Source organism: Rhincodon typus, chromosome 11 (genome assembly GCF_021869965.1).
Source record: "Rhincodon typus isolate 14 chromosome 11, sRhiTyp1.1, whole genome shotgun sequence".
NCBI classification, from domain to species: Eukaryota; Metazoa; Chordata; class Chondrichthyes; order Orectolobiformes; family Rhincodontidae; genus Rhincodon; species Rhincodon typus.
In genome coordinates this window covers 67,565,645-67,587,222 of record NC_063342.1, presented here as the reverse complement: position 1 = coordinate 67,587,222, position 21,578 = coordinate 67,565,645, and the positions used below count along the sequence as shown (strand labels likewise).

Genomic DNA, 21,578 nt, shown 5'->3' with positions numbered 1-21,578 from the left:
ATGCACATGCATGCACACAGTGATGCATATCTATTTCTGTAAAAAATAGTATTGCAACTTTTCTTACTACTAGTTTCACCAAAATGAATGTAATATTATTTTTATGGTCTGGGTATTTTTATCAATGAACGCAGTGGGCATATTATTAGGAATGTACTTTACTATTCTATCAGTATGGTGCATATGCAAACTAAAATTGATTCTGGGTACTTGTGTTTAATAAATGTTTTACTAATTTATCACTGCCTATTATTTGAGAAATCATTTCAGGAATACTTAGATTTATTATAACAGTGTAATATTTACATATGTTCCCAGTAGACTAAGCTTACAGTCCTTGTACATTATCCACATCTTAGTGTATCAATAAATGAAATGATGGCTTCTACTAATTCAGTCTATAGAAGTAAAAAGCATAATACCTATCTCCATTCTATGGTTCTGTTAAAATACTCTTTATAAATTTTCTCAGCTTTTTAAAATAAGTTAGAAGTTCCATCACTGTGGATTACCAGCAATCAAGAATAATGATTTGCATTAAAATGCAAACTGTGGTATGTTTGGCACAACACAGTATTGAGCTGGAGGAATACAGCAGGTTCAGAATTCTGAAGAAGGGTCCCAATCCGAAATGTCAACATTCCTGCTCCTCTGATGCTGCCTGACCTGCTGTGTTCCTTCAGCTCCACACTGTGTTGTCTCTGACTCTAGCATCTGCAGTTCTTGCTATCTCAGAGTATATTTGGCACAGTCTGATTTTAAATTTTGATAGGGATTAGTTGTACAGGGCCAAACTAGCTGTCAGATTCATACATTTTTCTCTCCCTTTTCTCCTCTTCCTAACCCCCACACCCATGTTAACAAAAAACTGTAACACTTTCTAGTTAAAATGTCAACAATTTTTACCGTAAGCAATGAGCCAATCACCAGGTTTTCTTGAATTAAAGAAAGAGTAAGTTTATTACCTGTGTATTCATAGAAAATAATAAAGACACAACAGGTATAGGGCTTTTGTGCTGGCATTTGGGATCCTCTTGTTACCTCCTTCATGCTGTCTTTCACACACACAAACAAAGTTAACAGTAGATTGTATCCAATACAAATGAATTTTTCTTTATATACAGTTTAGGCGTCCTCAAGGCATAAGATCTTAAATTAAGACCATGGTTGGTTAATTGATGTAATCGGCAGTAGTAATATTGCAGTATTTTTTTAAAAGATTCTTTGTTCTCTGCATTTTTTTCCCCATCTCCAACATGTGAAGATTCTCAATGGTGTAAATCAAACAGGAGAAAGAGATGTTTTTACACTTCTCATGGGGTCTGACTGTCTTTGGTTTTATGAAACTTGGACAATCTGTGTGGGTCAGGTGATCTCTGTAGACATTTAAGGTTAGTATTTTGGTTCTTTGTCAGCCCATATAAGTTCTAGCTGTTAACTCACCCAATGGAATTCAATGATCAAAGTTCCATATTTTATGCCATCCCAACATGCATAGGCCAACTGCGCTTAGAGTCATTTCCTTAGGTAATGACTGATCTATACTTATATTTCCCTGTTTTTGTTCCATATTGCTTAATACTGTTTCCTTTAAATAAAATATATCAATCTGAGTCTTAAAAAGAAATGATACTTTAGCTAGAATTTAATGCCTTTTTTCAGAGAGAACTACAGATCTCCACCATCTTTTGGAAGATGTGCTCCCTGATTTCACTTGATTTTGTTAATGTAATTAACCATAGTCCACTGACATGTAGTTTCCAAAACTTACTATAGTACTCATAGAGCCCCTACAGTGTGAAAGCAGGCCAATCGGCCCATCAACTCCACACCAACCCTCTGAAGGGCAACCAACCCTCTGAAGGGCAGCCCACCCTGCATTTCCCATGGTTGACCCACCTAGCCTGCACAATTCAGCATGGCCAATCCACCTAACCCGCACATCTTTGGACTGTGGGAGGAAACCCATGCAGACACAGGGAGAATGTGCAAACTACACAGACAGTCTGAGGCTGGAATCAAACCCAGATTCCTGGTGTTGAGGCAGCAGTTCTAACCACTGAGCCACCACGATCAAGTCTGACCAAAGTTCAGTACAACGGCAACATTTTTGTATTACAACACTCTCGAAACAAAGGTAACTTTTCTATTTGCCTTTTCGGTTAAGTTTGTAGTTGTCTAGGGATTCATTGCAAAGAAAAAAATCAACATTTCTGAAATTAAAAGCACCAAATGTCTGATGTAGCAGCTTGCCAAGTTTTAGTTCTCCTGGCATACCCCACATCACCACAATGTAGAATGTACTTCATTTACAAAACTGAAAGTACACTTGAGTTATCAATGGATATGGGCCCTTCAATAAGACCCTTAGAGTTAGGAACAGAAATAGGCCATTCAGCCTCAGGTCTGTTCTACCATTCAATGAAATCATGGCTGATATGGTAATTCTCAACTCCACTTTCTTGCTTTTTCCCATAACCTTTGATTCTTTTACTGATTAAAAATCTATCTACCTCAGTGTTGAATAAACTTAATAGCCCAGCCTCAACAGCTTTGTACTGTAAAGAATTCCACAGATTCACTACCCTCTGAGAGAAAAAAATCCTCCTCATCTCTGTCTAAAATAGGCAGTTCCTTATGTTGACATTATACTCTGTGATTCTAGATTCTCCCACACGGTGAAACACCTCTCTGCATCTGCTCTCTCAAGCCCCCTGAGAATTGTATATGTTTCAATAAGGTCTCCTCCCATTCTTCTATACTCCAAATGAGCAGAATTCCAACTCACTCAACATTTCCTTATGATTCACTGGGTTAGCACGCTGGAAATTGGACTCTGGCATTTCTGGAGTCATCACAAAATTAAAGATTTTAGAAAGTATGCAAAGGTCCACAGTTCACATGACTGTCAGACCTAGATTGAGAAAGACTAGGTTTCTAGTATTGAACAAGAACAGGTATAGGTAGGTATAGCTACAGGTAAACCATTGGTATGTAACATTATTAATTAAAACTCTAACTAAGCTCCCCCTTACACATACATGCAGACAATCAAACAGACAGGGTAAAATATGTTACTTATGGGAGGAAATGGGGTATACAATTTCAGTAGGCTTTGTTTCCAGGTTCTGTTGTTGCATTGATCCTTTTTAACTCTCCTGCTGGCCAGCATATTCCTTCAGTCATCTTAATCCAGATGCTTCCACAAACTGATAAGAGATACAAGGTAGCTGGCTCACTGAAAAAAAAGTCTGACTTACCATTTAAAAGTTACAGCTCACAATAACTGTTGCAGGAAAGATAAACTGCTTTACTTCAGGTTTATGGTGAGTTCTAACTGCAGAGAACAGAGATACTGCTTTTGAGTCAGGGAGAAAATGAACACCTGTCTCTCTCTAACTTGTTCCCTGCTCCAAGTTGTTCAGTTGTGTGAGAATGAACCACAGTTGTTAGCAGGCAAAAAAGGTCTCTGTTATTAATAATTGGTTGTTAGTCCAAAGAGCAATCAACTTCTTGCTGCCAGCAAATGTTGTATCTGTACACCTCATTGGCTCCAAATCATCTGTAATTCAAACTTCAATTAGTGTTTGATCAAACTGTTGTTGACAGGGCATCTGCAACGGGAATCAGTACACGCTTTCAAAATGTACAACCTGCCTATCAAACACTAGTTTTGAAAAAAAAAAATCTCATTTCAGTCCATAGATTTTTTTTTTGGAAGAAACACAAAATAAAAAGACACAGTCCTTAACAATTTGCTTGTAAGAAAGACCCTCCATACCAAAGTCAATCTCTGGACTGCCTCCAATGCAAGTATATCATGCCTTAGGCGGAGGGACAAAAACTGTTCATGTATTCCAGCTGTGGTCGACTAGTGCCTTTTCCAGTTTTAGCAAGACCTTTTTTTATACTCCATTTCCTTTGTAATAAAGGACAACAATCTATTTGCCTACCCTATTGCCTATTGAATTCAGATGCTTGCTTTTTGTGATTCATTCAGGAGGATTCCAAATCCTTTTGTTTGGCAGCTTTCTGCAGTCTTTCACTATTTGAATAATATTCAACTCTTTCACACTTTCTACCAAAATGCATAGCCTCATATTTTCCCCCATTCCCACATTGTATTCCACATCCCAAGTTTTGCCGATTTAATTTAACCTGTCTGCACCAACTGTGTCATCTTCACTACTTGCCTTCCCATTTAGTGCTGTGCCATCTACAAAATTGGTGATAGTACATTCACCTTCCTCATCCAAGTCATTAATATATATTGTAAATAATTGCAGCTTCAGCACCAATTTGCGTGACACTCCACTAGTTATAGGTTGTCATCCTGAAAATGCCTTGTTTATCTTAACTCTCTGTCTTCTGTTGGTTAGGCAATCCTATATCCATGCTACTATATCACCAATATGAACACTTATCTTATTAGGTAGCCTTATGTGTGGTACCTTATCAAATGCCTTTTTGGAAACCCAAACATATTACATTTACTTGTTTCCTTTTTATCTATCCTGCTTGTTACATGTCCAAATAACTTTAATAAACTTGTCAGTCATGATTTCCCCTTTATAAAGCATAGTTGATTCTGCTGGATTGCATCATTTACTTTCAAATGTTCCACTGTTGCATCCTTTTCATTAGACTCTACGATTTCCATGTTAGCCAACTGGCCTATATTTCCTGTTTCTATTCTCCTTTTGAATAAAGGTGCTGTGTAGGCATTTCTGAAATCTTCTGGGACTTTTCCAAATTTTGCTTCGTTAGTTTCCCCAGAACGTTTTCTGTAATGATAGTTACTGTGTTTGTTTTTTCTCTTTACTTAAGTCCCTTAATTATTTTAGTATTTTTTGGAATTTTATTAGTGTTCTCCAAGGAACCTATCTTCACTTAGGCCTCTCTCTTCCTTTCTATATAATTGAAGAAGCTCAAACTGTCCATTTTTATATTACTTACTAGTGTGCTTTCCAAGCTTATTGCCTCCCTTTTTACGAACATCTTTTGTTGGAGTTAAACTTTTCCCAATCCTCTGGTTTAATCTTTGCCACATGGTATGTTTTTTTTTCTTTCAATTTGGTACTAACCTAACTTTCTTGGTTAACCATGGTCGGTTTATTCTCTTCCTAGAATCTTTCTTCCACACTGGGATAAATCTTTGATCTGAGTCATGGATTATTTTCTTGAACATCTGCCATTGTTCTTTAACCATCCTTGCTACTAAGCTCCTTTCCCAGTTTGCCTCCTACCAACTCTACATTCATCCCTATGTAATTACTTTATTTAAGTTTTGAATAGTTGTTTCCAACCTAAGATTCTCAACCTTAAAATGAATGTGAAATTCTACTATGAAATGGCCACTGTTTCCTAGGGGATCTTTTACTTTGAGATCATTTATTAAACCTTATTACCAAAATAGCCTGATCCTTGGTTGGATCCACAACATATTATTGTAGGAAACTGTCCCAAATGCAAACCATGAATTCTTCCTCATGCCTACCTTTACCAATATGATTTTCTCAATCTATGTGAAGATTAGAGTCACTCTGATTAATATACTGCCTTTTTACATGCCCTAATTATCTGCTGATTTACTCTCTAAAGAACAGCTATTGTTACGAGGTCTACACACTACTCACACAGATGTCTTCTCCCCCTTGTTATTTCTTACCTCTAACCATATGCATTGTAATTAACCATACAAATATAGTTTCATAAAAACTGAAAGAACTGCAGATGCTGTAAATCAGAAACAAGAATAGAGATTGCTGGAAAAGCTCAGCAGATCTGGCAGCATCTGTGGAGAGAAATCAGAGTTAAATGTTTCAGGTCCGGTGATCCTTCCTGCATTCTGAGGAAGGGTCACCGGACCTGAAACGTTAACTCTGATTTCTCTTCACAGATGCTGCCTATCCAGCTAAGCTTTTCCAGCAAAGATAATTTCATTCTTTCCTTCATCTTGAAGCCAATCCACTGCCCTTCCAATCCTGACTGTCCTTTAGTTAAGTCACATACTCCTGAACATTTAGTTAATATGTTTGATCTCCTTGCTACCACTTCTTCATAATAGATATAAGATCCTACCCATTAACCTCTATTTGTGCCTTCATTAATTTATTATTTTTCAAATTCTATGCAGATTTAAGTAAAGAACCATTAATTTAGTCTTTTTACCATTTCCCCCCTTTAATGCTACTTACTGCTCTTTTTAAGTTCATGTGCACTCTATCTTTTTCTGTCCCACATTGGGTATCAGTGTCAGATACTTGCCCTTCAATGCCACCATATTCTTTTGCTTTGGAAACCGACGCACCACAAACTCCTCCCTCCTCTAAGTAATCTAAAGCCCTGACAATATCAGTTTCCTCACAACAGCAAGAATAAAATGTTATTCAAAATGTTTGTTTCAGTTGGAAACAGGTACCTAGGAACTGTCAGAAATGGGATGAGAACCCATTCTCTCTAATGCAAACCCATTACTGGGTATTGCCAGCAGGATTAAAGTTGGGCACATTGACAGCCAGATTACCCAAATTTCTGACGATGCAGCAGAGAGCCTTCAGTTAATTGATTTACGTTCATTCATGTACATCTTAAAAGAAAACCAGTTGGAGTAGTCTGTTTCTGGAATGCCTCACCTTCTTTGTATCTCTCTCTGTCTGGTTTCTGCATAGATTAACTCAATTTAATCTTCTTCACCACTACCTGCCTCCTCCCTTCTTTAAATTTGTTTTTATATTTATTTGTTCCCTTCTAATACCTCCTGTTCAATCTTCAATCAGAAGTCTAACTCCTACATTCCCCTAACAGGAAACTAAGACTGTTGCTTGAAAAGCACAATAGATACCTGAGAAGCAAGCAGAGGCACGAAATTATGTCAGCAGAAATACTTTGACTGGCCAGATTGAACCTTTCTGGGAAATTCTAGAAAATCCATTAAATAAGATTATGTCAAATTCGGGTGATTTAACTTTCCAGAATTCTGCTTTCTCAATCATGATACCATTTGGAAGTGGTATTCAAAGAGCAAAAACTTCCCAAAAAAAACAAAACTGCTGGGAAGTTTTTGAGAGAAAACATCAGACTGAAACAAGCACAGACATGGAACTGATTTATATGACTCTACCACCAGTATGAGAGTGGGACAGTACAGAGAGTTAAAGTACTTTCTCATCAAAATGAAATAAATATGGAACAGAGATAGAAAATGTTGGGAATATTCAGCATTGTGTGGAGAAGCAGTTGGTAAGCCTAGGTCGGATATGGACAAGATCACCAGGCCTGAAATTTGAACTGATTTCTTCTTCACAGAGTGCTACCAGAAGTGCTGGGTTTTTCCAGGGCCTGAAGAAGTAATACTTTGCACTGTCATTCATCTTTTCATTTTGATTGAGGATGTACAACTAACTAAAACTACACAAGCAAAAAAACTGTGGTCGAGCCATTGAACCTTTCCTTGGTTGATGTCTTAGTCTTTATGTTCTTCTAGCTATAAAATCTGTTGCTGAAGGACACAGTTTTGTAAGGGTAAGGGGTGTCATGTCTCACTTAAATCAATCATGAAAGACTAGGAGAGATTGTATTTGTTGGTGTGAAAAGAGAATACTGGAGAAATTCAGCAGGTATGGAGAGAGAAACAGAGTTAACGTTTCAAGTCCAGTACGACACTTCTTAGAACATGTCCCCATCTACATCAATGGAACAGGTTGAGAGGCTGAAAAGCATCAAGTTCCTCAGAGTGACAATAACCGACAACCTTTCCAGGACTTCCCACATAGATATGACAGTCAAGAAGGCATAACAATGCCTCTTCATTCTCAGGCAGCTCAGGAAATTTGGCATGTCTGTAGATCCCTAACCAACTTCTACAGATGTACCATTGAAAGCATACTGTTGTTGCACAGTGGCCTGGTATGGCAACCATTCTGTCCAGGACTGTAAGAAACTACAGAAGGTGGTGTGTGCAGCCCAGACCATCACAGAAGCCAACCTTCCATCCATGGAATCTATTTACATGGCTCGCTGCTGCGGAAAGGTGACCAACATCATAATAAAGACCCATCCCACCATGGTAATGATCTCCTACAACCTCTTCTGTAAGGCAGAAGGTCCAGAAGCCTGAACACATGCACTAGAGACAAAAAAAAAACTGCAGATGCTGGAATCCAGGTAGGCAAACAGGAAGCTGGAAGAACACAGCAAGCCAGGCAGCATGTGCAGGAAAGGACTGAAGAAGGGTAATAACTGAAATGTTGACTGCTCCTTTCCTCCAGATGCTGCCTGGCTTGCTGTGAACAAATGCACTAGCAGATTCAGGAAGGCTTCTTCTGGGCGATTACTTCTAGCCTCAAACACCGCTGATGTTGCTAACGTTGATCTCGCCAGTGCAATGTAACCTGTATGCGTCTGTGGAAGCCTTTGTTGACTATGATCTGCCTGTACCACTGGTAAACAAAACTTTTCACTGTATTTCGGTACAGGTGACAATCAATCAGTCAATCATTATTCCTGTTTGTTGAGGATTTCTTTGCAGCAACATTTCCTGGACACCATTGCCCGGTCTGTGTACAGCGGAGTTGCTTGGAAACGAGTCCAGGCACGAAGGTTGAGCCTTTCAGTCGCTGTGGGGTGTCAGAACCGTGCACTCCGGAGGGAGAAATAGTGTCGTCGGGAATAGGGTTAGAAATAGTCAAAACCCTGTAATAATGAGCAAAGGAGAGGTAGTATTTCTGAACGTGGGTGGCATGAAGTTCACTACCTTTGTTGCTACGCTTAAGAAATATCAAGACTCGAAATTGGCACGCGTGCTGGAAGGAGGCGACCCTGACTTCCGACTGGTCAACGGACAGCTTTTCGTAGACAGGGACGGCAGTTTATTTCAGTACATCCTGGACTTTCTGCGGACCCGCCAGATCACTCTTCCTCCCGGATTCTCGGATCATGACAGGCTGGTGAGGGAGGCGGATTTCTACGACCTGCCCTCCCTGGTTGATCTCCTCAACCAGGATCGGCTCAAGCAGAGGCTTGAGATTCTGGAGGTGAGATTCTCCCTCCAGGAAACCTACTCCTATTTCCGAGTCTTCTGTTCTTGCAACAGTACGATTGAAACATTAGCCGGTCGCATTACAGTGTCTGCTGAGCAGCCTAGTCAGAACTGGAATCATTCTTTCTCAGCTCACAGATCCTTAGTTTCGATTCCATTGCAGAGACCTTCTCACCACGATCTGGTCTTCCAGTGTGGAACCGACTATTCGGCTGGGGACGAGTTCTCGACAAGGTAAAGAGCCAATCCCCCAAACACCCTCTTCCAACATATCTGAACACACAGGAAAGAACACCTGTTCATATCTTTCACCAACTGTATTGCATCCCAAAGCAATTTACCACCAATTAAGTTATTTTGAAGGGAGAGATTTTATAGGTAATGCCACAGTCAGTTTGTACTCAGAAAGTTGTCACGAAAAGATATGCGGTAATGGCACCAGTTTAAATATTTTCTAATCAACAGGTTCAGACATGTTATTGCACACCCCTGGAACATGTAGAACTTGAACCTGAACCTTCTAGCTCAGATATAGGGACACTACCATTGTGTCACAAAAGCCCACAAGACTTTATTTTAAAACTGATATTGATGGAGGGTTAAATATATTGGCCAGGGCACTTAGGAGAAATTTGCTTTAAAATAGTATCTGAGGGGGCAAGGAGGACCTTGGTTTAACATTGCATAGATGAATTTAGTTATTCTTCCTACGAAACCAGATGTGCATTTTATTTTTAATTTTTACATGTTTAACATTTATGTTTGAGGGTTACTGACAGCAAAACGCAACATGGATGTACCTAAATATGGATAACGAGGTCTGATAAGGACCACTGAGACAACAAGGTGCAGGGCTGGATGAACACAGCAGGCCAAGCAGCATCATAGGAGCAGAAAGGCTGACATTTGGGCCTAGACCCTTCATCAGAAAAGGGGGAGGGGAAGGGGGTTCTGAAATAAATAGGGAGAGAGTGGGAGGCGGATAGAAGATGGATAGAGGAGAGGATAGGTGGAGAGGAAACAAACAGGTCGAAGAGGCGGGGATGGGGCCAGGAAAGGTGAGTGTAGGTGGGGAGTTAGGGAGGGGATAGGTCAGTCCAGGGAGGACAGACAGGTCAAGGGGGCGGCATGAGGTTAGTCGGTAGGAGATGGGGGTGCGGCTTGAGGTGGGAGGAGGGGATAGGTGGGAGGAAGAACAGGTTCGGGAGGCGGGGACGAGCTGGACTGGTTTTGGGATGCGGTAGGGGGAGGGGAGATTTTGAAGCTTGGATTTCACAAGCTAGCCACCTTGATTACAGGGGGAATAATAGGTCATACCGTTTTAATGAAAGCTTAAGAATGTTCAACTCTATTTCCAATTAGTTTCAATAGCAATTAGATTAATTTCTGTTGGTTTTGTATGTGAACAAGTTCAGTGGTAATGCAATATAAACAGGCAAAGAGTTTCTCCATTGTTTTTATTTGCCCATTCCCTACATCAAGTATCTAAGGAGATGTCACTTAACTGAGCCAGTTAAGTATTTAACTACACTAATCCGATGCTTTGTCTTTTGACAAGCGAAATGGCATGATCTATTAAACCAGTTTTAATTCAGATAGACTTCTGCTAAGTTCAGGGAAGTGACCCCCTCTTCTATAGGATAACTTGTAATTCTAAGTGTGTTTCAAAAGTAATAATTTAGCTGCACTATAGTTGGGAAGCTCTGTGCAGATTCTATACAAACACAGCATCTCCCAATATTTACACCACACATGTGGCCATCTGCAACAAGAAGTAATCTAACCATTGTCCCTTAACATGCAATGTCATTATTGTCACTGGGGTTATAATTGACCAGATACCTTACATCATGGATACTGCCACACACTATGATGTAAAATATTCTTAGTGTAAGGGTGGGACTTTGTCTCCATAAGGACTGTATTGTGGGAACTTTGACAAATTCTGTCATGGACAAACGAATCTATGCTAGACAGATTGGTGAGGATGAAGTCAGTTTTTTATAACAAAGTTCCTTCCAACTAAAAGATGCTCCTGTTCACATCATCTCTGGAGGGCTTCATAGAATAGATAGGGAGAAATTGTTCCCAGTTGTAAAACAAACAAAAATGAAAAAGATAGATTTAAGGCAATTTTCCAAAGAAGGGTAACATGAGGAAAAGAAATATTTTTAACTCAGCAAGTAGTTAGGGTATGGAAAACACACTGGTTAGATGATTATTTGGATAAAAGTAACATACAAAATTATGGGGATAACGCGGAAGATTGACACTTTGAATCATGGCACAGAAGGTCCATCATCCCTACACAGGCTGTTCAAATGAAATAAGTGTCAATCTTCTGATGATGGTACGATGGACCTTCTGTGCCATGATTCAGAGATCAGTTGTTTCAAAGACATAAGAATAGGGCTAAGAGTTTGTTGGGAAACAGAACTGCACTAGCCATATAAATAGACAGTATACAAGAGCAGGTCAGAGTCTAGGAATCCTGCAGAAAGTAACTCACCTTCGGACTTCCCATAGCCTGTCCGCCATCTACAAGGCACAAGTTAGGGGTATGATGGAATACTTTCCACTTGTCTGGATGAGTGCAGCTCCAACAACACTTAAGAAGTTTAAAATTATCCAACATACTTAATTGGGACCACATCCAAAAATGTCCATTCCTTCCACAACTGATGCTCAACAATAGCAATGTGTACCATCTTCAAGACGCACTGCAGAAAATCACCAAGACTTCTTAAATACTGCCTTCCAACAGATGACCACTTCTTTTCAGAAGGTCAAGGGCAGCAGGCACATGGGAACACCACCATCTACAAATTCTCCTCCAAGCCAATTACCATCCTGACTTGGAAATATATTGCTGTGTCATTGGGTCAAAATCCTGGAGCATCTTCCCTAGAATTACTGTGGGTCTACCTAAGGCACAAGGACTGCAGCTGTTCACCACCTCTTCAAAGGCAACTAGAGACGGGTAATAAATGCACACACAACCAGCATTGCCCATGTCTATAATGAATAATTAAAAACTGCTCAGTTAAACCCACCCCCCACTTTTGAGTTGGGGACTGGCAGTGATGGTGCTTTTCACCTTAGGTGTATTTCAAGAGTCGTGTCCATTTTTACTTTGATAATTCCAGTCATTACTTGGCAAAGTTCAATATGCAATGCTCTCAAAACAGGCAAGACCACCACCACTGATGCAAATGCAAAGGTGCATTTTTACTGCTACTTCTGTATGACTTTGAAGTAGTTTCTGCATCGTAGTGACATAAAAGTGGCAGTCATTCCAACGTAAGCTCACTCATCTGATTCTGCTATGTATTAAATTGGAGAAGTGAAACCATTGGCAATTGGAAAATTGAAACAATTTTTCACTCTGCAGGCAGTTGTATAACTCCAGTTTTTGGCAGGCCATGTTTTAAGGAAGCTGTGCTTATTTTTACACTGGGCTGTATACTTCTTGCATGTGAGCAAAAGCAGTGTGAGTGCCAGCATCTGCCTGTAGCAAATTGAACATAGACAGTCAAGAAAACCCAATACTGTTCTGTCAGTCCCCAGTGTCCCTTGCTACTGCCCTCACTATTTCTTTTCAAAGCCCTTAGCTCCCTTGCGTTGCCTCCACAACTCCCGCAGTCACCTGCTGCTTCCCCTCTTCAGAAGCTGGCATCCCATCACCAATCACCCTTTAATTACAAGTGCATAGCCTTTGACAATAGCCTCTTTAGTGACTCAGGCATTCAAGGCTCAATATCCCTGACATTCACTGTTTTATTTCAGTCAGGTCTCCCTGATTGGGACCAGATTAACAGCTCCAATCAGGGAACTCATATTCTATGAGGTCCAGCTCACTGACCTTGTTACAATCACTACATTCCTCTCTTTGAGTCCATACACACATGGTGTTCTGATTCCTGGGGCATCTTAACAATAGCTCAGGTTTGTCCAACTCAGAATCTGACACAAGAGGCGCATGACAATGGAAGCTCGCCTCTTGACCTGGAGCACCTAGATAGACTTTCACTCCCTTCTTCCAGAGGCAGAAATGGCATGGCGGCTACCTCCATCATGCCCATTTCTGATTCAGAGGACTTGACAATGTTTGATGGAAAGGGTGAATCAACAGGTCCCTGAAGTATTTCTGAAAGTTCCAAGGAGCAGGGCAAGTTTTGCTTCCACCCAGTCTGTGAATTTGCAGCTTTCAAATGGTCCACATGCTTATTCAGAACAGTCACACCTACCCGAACTTTATAAGTTACTAGTCCTGATTTCGCATTCGCTATGCCTATTTGGGCATGATGTATTTGGGGCAACTTCCATTATTCTTGCACCAAACTTTGTCCCCTGTATCAAACTGTCTCTCTTGTTTGACAGATTTTTGGTTTCAGCATTGGAGTTCCTGAAGCTGTTTAACCCCTCCACCATGGTCCAGCAAGATCAGAGATAGCCTGGTGTGACGTCTACTAATTGTTAACAACTCTGCTGGGTGCTATCCCTGTAGTTGCATGTGGTGTCATTCTATAAGCAAACAATAACTGTAATAACTTGCTATCTATGGTATCTAGTGAGACTACAGGTTGTTTCGTCAGTGCAGCCTTCAAAGTTTGCACTGCTTTTTCTGCCAGGCCATTGGATGATGGTTGGTATAGAACTATCCTAATATGTCAAATGCCATTCATACCTCCCATTTAGGAGGTAACTAGAGTTCCTTTTGGTAAACAACGGCCCGTTATCTGTGACCAATTCCTCCTGAACTCCGTGTGTTGCAACAGATGTGTGCAATTTTTCTATTGTCAGTCCACTGTTTGATGAATAGACTCTGTGCATGTCCAACCACTTTGAGTGGGTGGGTGTCTACAATAACTAAAAACATTGAACCCATGAAAAAATCTGCATAGTTGATATGTAAACAAGTCCAAAGTATAGCCGGCCATTCCCATGGATGTGTCCCACCAATGTGGCTATGTTTACATCCAAGCCTGGCCACTAGACATAACTCCTTGATAACATCTTCATTTTGGAGACCCCTGGAGGAGTTCAGACAGTATTTGATGGTGACCTTTGCTTGGAAATCACTCTGGATTCCCGTAACAATATGCCAAACTCTACTGTAAGCTGGTCGCTCTGGGTCCAAAAAAGATTTTAATTCTACTTGCAACTGCCATTTGGTTTCCCCCACTAATACCAATTGTTTCAGTTTGGAAAGGATTGGATCTATTCTGTGTCCAAAGTCTGAAATTGTTAGCTGTGAGTGGTAGCATATCCAGAAAATTCATTGCCATGACTAACTCTTCCACTGTGGGTATCACGGGTGATTTATCTGCTAATGGAAGATGGCTTAATACAATTGCATTCGCTATTCGGCCTCCTGAACAGTGTTCTAATTTGTAATTATAAGCACTTAATATTAGAGGCCACCACTGAATGCAGCCTGAATCTATAGCCTCTTCAAGCAGATTAAATAAGGGTTTGTGGTCTGTGATTATCATGTATTTCTGCCCATAAAGGTATTGGTGAAACTTTCAGACTCCAAATATAACTGCCAATTCTTCTTTTTCTTTTTGGGCATATTTACACTCTGCATTAGCCAAAGTGCCGGAGGCAAAAGCTATTGGGCATTCCTCTCCAGTGGGACACCAATGAGCTAATACCATCCCAATGCCATATGGGGAGGCATCGAATCTGAATACCAGATCTTTCTTGGGATCATAGTGCGATCATGACGGTCATTAGAGCATGATAGTTGTTTCTTTACTTCATCGAAAGCTAAGGCCTGTCTGTTGGGCCATTTCCAAGGCTGACCGTTTTTTAAGAATTGATGCAATGGTGCATATGAACTTTCCATAATAATTTACCAGACCCAGAAACAACCTAAGCTCCTGGACAAACAAGATGACCAAGGCACCTTTGCTCACCCTCACTTTATCTTCCAATGGGTGTAACCCAGTTTTGTCAACCCTGTAGCTCAAGTAGGTCACTTGAGGGGCCGAGAACACACATCTTTCCTTTCTTTGGCATATGCCTGCCTTGGAAAAACACCCAAGACTGTATCCAAATTCTCTACGGGTCCTTTATTAGTTTTCCTTGTTATCAGGGCGTCATCTGGGTAAATGGCAACCCGAGGTAGAGCTCAAAATGTTTACCATTATCCACTGAAAAACTGAACAGACTGCTGTGTTCATCCAGCTCTACACCTTGTTATCTCTAGGCTGATGGTACACCCAGTGACAGTCTCGTATATTGGTACAAGTCTTATTAATTGTAGCATTATTCTGAGAATTCTGGTCGAAATGCAATTACAAGTAAGCATGGCTCATGTCAAGCATCACGATGCATAAAACTCCTACCAGCTTTACATTTAAATCCTCTATCCAAGGGGATTGGATATCTATCCAACCGCCAAAAACAGTTTACTGTTTGTTTAAAATCCCCACAAAGGTGAACTCACCCACTGGGCTTCAAAATTTGAATAACCGGTGCTGTCCATTCTGCAAATTGGACTGGTTTGATGATGCCTTCACTTTCCAGTCAGCTGAGTTGCTTCTACTTTTGCCTGTAAGGCAGATGGCACTGGAAAAGCCTTGCAATTTTGTGGAATTGCTTCCTGGTCAACATGCAAAGTTGCATTGGCTCCTCTGATAGTCCCTAGACCTTCCCTGGAAAACGTCTGGGTATTTAAAAGGACTTCACTCAGGCAGCCATTTTCTAATTGAAAAATTTTGAGCCAGTCTAAGTGAATCTCTTGCAACCAATTTTGCCCCATCAAGTTTGGGCCCCAGCCTGCTACTATAGGTTGTACCCATAATTCGCAAAAGTTGTAAGTTCTCAGCCTATCTGAAATCTTGCAAAAATTTAAGGGCTGGAGGCCAGAGTGAATGTTATTAAAAACTGATTCTGTGATCACTGATACAGCCACGCTAGTATCGACCTCCATTTGAACTGGATGGCCATTTAACTAGCTGTTTATCTTGATTGGTTCTGATTTAGATGTTGCTAAGCAATTCAATTGTTCCAAACCAGATGCAGGTAGAGTTTCCAGGGCATTAACTCTCTTAAACACCACCCTGGATACTGGCCTATGAATTATCTTTCTCCACTCATGTTTAGTAGGACTCTGTAGCTGTCCTGAAACCCCACATTGACAGCATTTACAATGTCTTGCCAGGTGCGATCCTGAAGAAAATTGTAACTGTTTAGCCAAGACTTGGCTTTGTTTTGGAGTTTTAGAGTTACACTTATCAGGATATTTTGTGAGTGAGGCTGTGTAGTTGCCTGCATTCAGGTAGTGTTCCCCAAGCTCAGGGGAGCTGGCGAGGGTGTCCACTTCCATTGGAATAGCCTGCAACTCACGTGATCCACTTGCCGCATTTTCCACTGATAAAGCCATTTGTAGCTCCTGTTTGAAGTTCAGTTGAGCTACAGTTAGTATGCCTTTTTGCATAGTCACATCATTCATCCTGCATACTAGACATTCTCTAAATATCTCATTTAGGTTAAAACCAAATTCACAGGCTTCTGCCTGTTGTCCTAACCGAGTCAAAAACCTTGATATAGATTCCCTGGTTCTCAAATTGCCGAGTAAAAGTGAAAGCGCCTCAGAATTTAAGGAGGCTTGGGATCATAATATTCCTTAACTAGGTCAATCAATTCTTGAAACGTTAGACTCCTAATCACTGAAAAAGCTGAAGCTCCAGGTTGTCAGGAGATTTACTCGTTTTTTATCATCTGCCACCATTTGCTTTGCATGGAAAAAAAATGCATTCTTTTCACGTACCGAGCCTAGGCCTTGACAGCAGGATCAAATGAGTCAATGCTTCCCAAACATAGGCATGAGATAAGAAGATGCTTTCCTCCAACTTCAAAACAACTGCTGCAAGTGATTTTTTTAGTATCATACTTTACTCTCATTGCCACTGAAATAAATCTTTAGAGGTCAGCATCCCATCACCAATTACCCTTTATTTACAAATGAAAAGTCTTTGACAATAGCATTGCCTCTTCACTGAGAAGAACATAAGAACATAAGAACGTAAGAACATAAGAACTAGGAGCAGGAGTAGGCCGTCTGGCCCTTCGAGCCTGCTCCGCCATTCAATAAGATCATGGCTGATCCTTTTGTGGACTCAGATCCACTTACCCGCGTTCTCATCGTATCCCTTAATTCCTTTATTGTTCAAAAAAAATCTACCTTTTTTTTAAAAACGTTTACTGAAGTAGCGTCAACTACTTCACTGGGCAAGGAATTCCATAGATTAACAACCCCCTGGGTGAAGAAATTCCTTCTCAATTCAGTCCTAAATCTGCTCCCTCTAATCTTGAGGCTATGCCCTCTTGTCCTAGCTTCACCTGCCAGTGGAAACATCCTAACTACTTCTTTCTTATCTATTCCCTTCATAATTTTATATGTTTCTATAAGATCCCCCCTCAATCTTCTGAATTCCAATGAATATAATCCCAATCTACCCAGTCTCTCCTCATAAGCCAACCCCCTCAACTCCGGAATCAACCTAGTGAACCTCCTTTGCACCCCCTCCAGTGCCAATACATCCTTTCTCAAGTAAGGAGACCAAAACTGCACACAGTACTCCAGGTGTGGCCTCACCAGCACCTTGTACAGCTGCAACATAACCTCTCTGCTTTTTATTTCAATCCCTTTAGCAATGAAGGACAAAATTCCATTTGCCTTCCTAATTACTTGTTGTACCTGCAGACCTACCTTCTGTGATTCATGCACAAGGACACCCAGGTCCCTCTGCATAGCAGCATGCTGCAACTTCTTATCATTCAAGGCAATCCTATCAGTAACTTAAAAGCTGTAGACTGAAGTGGGCATCTTTCTGCTCTTGAACAAGCTAAACAATGAAGGGAAATATACTAGCCTGAAGCCTTGGGTTTCTAGTTCCTCTTCTAATTATTAAAAAGTAGAAACTAATTAAACAATCCTCGTATGCAAGTACACTTGGTTTGGGAGAAATAGGGTAAGGTCAGTACAGAATCATCTGAATTTCTCAAAAGCGTTGGATCTTAATTCACATGATTCTTAAGCAGAAAATTCATCTGAGTCAATTGAATAGACTTGCAACTAATTACAAAAGATGAGAGGATTTGATGGCTACTGAAACAAATTTTTACTGCATTTCACTTAGTTATAAATTAGATTGGGTGAAAGGGACTGTTGTAAACTCTAGTTTATCAGCCAAAGAACTATTATAAGCAAATAAATAAAAGGGAACAATATCTAAAATTTAGAAACATGATCATTACAATGTATTTTTATGGTAGTTAAATTCTTAAAAGATTTATTTATACTCCAGGCTACAAGGGAAGATTTGCATTCAGGTAAGATTGAATATTTTCTTAACTGAAAGGGTCAGTACTATCACAATTGAATATATAGATGGCACTGATGGTTGGGTGGACTAAAACATTTATTGAGTGTTCAGAGATTAGAAATGTCGCAGAATTGATTTGTGCTCTGTCAAGTTATCTAATCTCTGTGGATATGCTCAGACAAAATTTTAAGTCCCTTCTCCTCCGCCTCCGAATCTTTCTCAATCACCAAGCTCTAATACTGCTGGAATATTTGTGTAGTTATTGGATGGCCTGCTGAGTTATTTTGAGTAAGTTTGCATAAAGACTGGCAGGATGGGTAAATCACTCAACAGGAGCTGGTATTCCTATAATTGTTTTCGAGTAAGTCACCAGGTTAAGTTCCACAGCTGAGAGAGTGCTGTATTATTTTGGTTCTACTGATTTTCATTTCCAAGTTAATGCTTTAATAAATTGCACTTGTTTATTTTATTTTCTTCTTAACATTGCATGCTGGAAGTAAACTTATTTCACAATCAAGAATGTAATGTCCTGAACCACTTCCCCGATCACCTCCCGTTTCAGACTCCTGTTGTCCCCCTAAATCACAATTGCGTAAAGCTTTTTTAATAATACCTTCTAACAAGATTTATACTAACAAAGTCTAACCAACAGAGGGATACGCATTCATACTAATTCCACATGATGAAGTATTACTTAAGGAAATTTGACATTATTTCCCTGGTGAGTAATGTCGACCATGGTTGAAAACTCAGTGCAACACATATGTGATATTAATTTGATGTTCATGAACTCTAAAACTGGACTGAGTTATCTGCAAGTACAGTTTGCATTTATCATTGACGGAATAATCATATCTGTAGATTTAGCAATATTCTCTGAACAAATTTGATTCCATTGCTTCCTTTGCATTTTCTGGAAACATTATTTAAGGAAAGGCACAGAATATTGAGTTGGGAGCAGAAATTTGAGATTGTCAGGAATGAAAGCATTTGAGATTTTTGAAAATAAACCACTAGGGTATGGAATTTGCGATGAGAAACTGTGATGGGAGCAGAGTCCAGTCTAGACTTTCAGACCCAGCATAGACTTGTTAGACTGTGTGACCTCTTTCTGCACTGCAACATTTCTGTAGTTTTATGATATTAAATGAGTTGTGGATTACATGTTTTTCAACACTAATTTCTGTTGTATACAATATAAACTACTAAGAATAACAAGCTCAGCATGGCATTTAAGTTGCAGTTTTAGATTAGTCAGTTTGTGGTACTATGACATTCAGGTCTACCTCGCCACTGTCTCTAGTCTGTCAAATTCTTGCCAACATACAATATTGGACGAACAGAACTTCCCACTAAATATTAGGAATCGGTGCTAGGTACCTTATTATTTGTCATACTCATGGGGATGATAAGTTTGCAAATGACACAAAGATTAGCCAGGTGGTGGTTGGTGAGGAGGAAGATGTTAGGTCACAGGAAGATATAGAGCAGATTAATGGGAAATGGAATTTAACCCTGATAAATGTGAGCTGATGCACTTTGAAAGAAAGAACAAGACAAGGGAAATCAATGAATGGCAACACACTAGAGAAGCTCAGGAGCAGAGAGATCTTGGGTGCTTAACCATAGATTCCTGAAGGTGGCAGGACAGGTTAATGGGATAAATAAGGTGGGAAACAGGACACTTGCCTTTATCAGTTGCGGCGTAAATTATAAGAGCAGGGAGATCATGTGGAATTGTACAGAACTCTGCTTAGGACACAACTGGAGCACAGTCTGTCTGGTCACTACTCTCTTGGAGGAATGTCTTTGAATTGGAGGGGCTGCAAAGGAAATTCATCATGATGTTGCCTAGAAAGGAGCATTTTAGCTCTGAAGAGAGGCTGAATAAGCTAAGTCTGTTTTGCAGTTGACTTGCTCACCAAGCTGACATGTTTGTTTGCAAACATTTCATCACCGTACTAGGCAAGATCATCAGTGCACCTCTGGTGAAATGTTGGTGTTCTGTCTCACTTGCTATTTATGTGTCTTGGTTTGCTGGGATGGGTGGCATCACTTCCAGATTTGTGTCTTTGTGGCTGGTATATAGGGTCCAGCTCTACATGTTTGTTAATGGAGTTCCGGTTTGAGTGCCAGGCCTCTAGGAATTCTCGAGTGCTTTGCTTGGCTTGTCCTAGGATAGTTAAGTTGTCCCAGTCGCACTGGTGTGATGACAAAACATTTGCGAACAAACTTACCAGCTTGGTGAGCAAGTCAATAACTGCATCAATAACCTGAACTACAAATCTTCTCAAAAATGTCGATCAGTCTGTTTTGTTTGGGAGTGAATAATCTTGAAGTACCTGATAGAGGTGTATCAGATATAGGAGCATGGACAGGGTAAATAGAGAACAGATGTTCCCCTTAGTCCAAGGAGGCATAATGTTAAAGTGAAAGGCAGGAGGTTTAGAGGAATTTGAGGAAAAACTTTTTCACCCGGAGGGAAAAGACCCTTCAGTCTATCTAGTCCGTACGAACCAAGTTCCCAAACCAAACTAGTCCCACTTGCCTGTGTTTGGCCCATAACACTCCAAACGTCTTTTAAATGTTGCAACTGTACCTGCATCCAATACTTCCTCTTGCATTTTATTCCATATACAAACCACACCTATGTAAACAAAAAAAAAGTTGCCCCTCATGTCCCTTAATGTTCTCCCAAGTTTTGAACTCCCTCACCCTAGGTTAAAATAAACCCTTGCTATTTCATTTTATCCATGACCCTCGTGATTTTATAAACCTCTATAAGGTCACCACTGAACATCCTAAGCTCCAGTGGAAAAACGTCACAGCCAACATGACCTCTCAACTCCTATACTCAAAGGTCTGAGCAATGAAGGCAACTGTGCTAAATGTCGTCCTCACTATCCTGTCTACATGTGATGCAAATTCAAAGAATTATGTACCTGATGTCTCTCTGTTCTAAGTACTGCCCTTCTTTTACTGAAATGCATTACCTTGCATTTATCCAAATTAAACACCAGCTGCTATTCCTCAGCCTGTTGATCCAATTAATCAAGACCTCTTTGTAATCTTCGATAACTTGCACTGTCCACTATACCACCAATTATGGTATCTTCCACAAACTTATTAACCACGTCCCCTAAATTCTCACTCAAATCAGTCATACAGCACAGAAACAGACCCTTCGGTCCAGCCAGTCC

At 40.2% G+C, this 21,578-nt stretch overlaps 1 protein-coding gene across 1 annotated transcript in view; it reads left to right on the top strand.

The window, feature by feature from the left end:
* Positions 1-8,635: 8,635 nt before the first annotated feature.
* The window catches only part of LOC109932260 (putative potassium channel regulatory protein), a 79,713-nt gene continuing 66,770 nt past the window's right edge, over positions 8,636-21,578 (top strand). Inside the window, exon 1 of the mRNA XM_020531497.2 lies at positions 8,636-9,274. Within this exon, the coding sequence (XP_020387086.1) occupies positions 8,703-9,274 (572 nt within the window). The 5' untranslated portion in view covers positions 8,636-8,702. The remainder of the gene's footprint in view (positions 9,275-21,578) is intronic.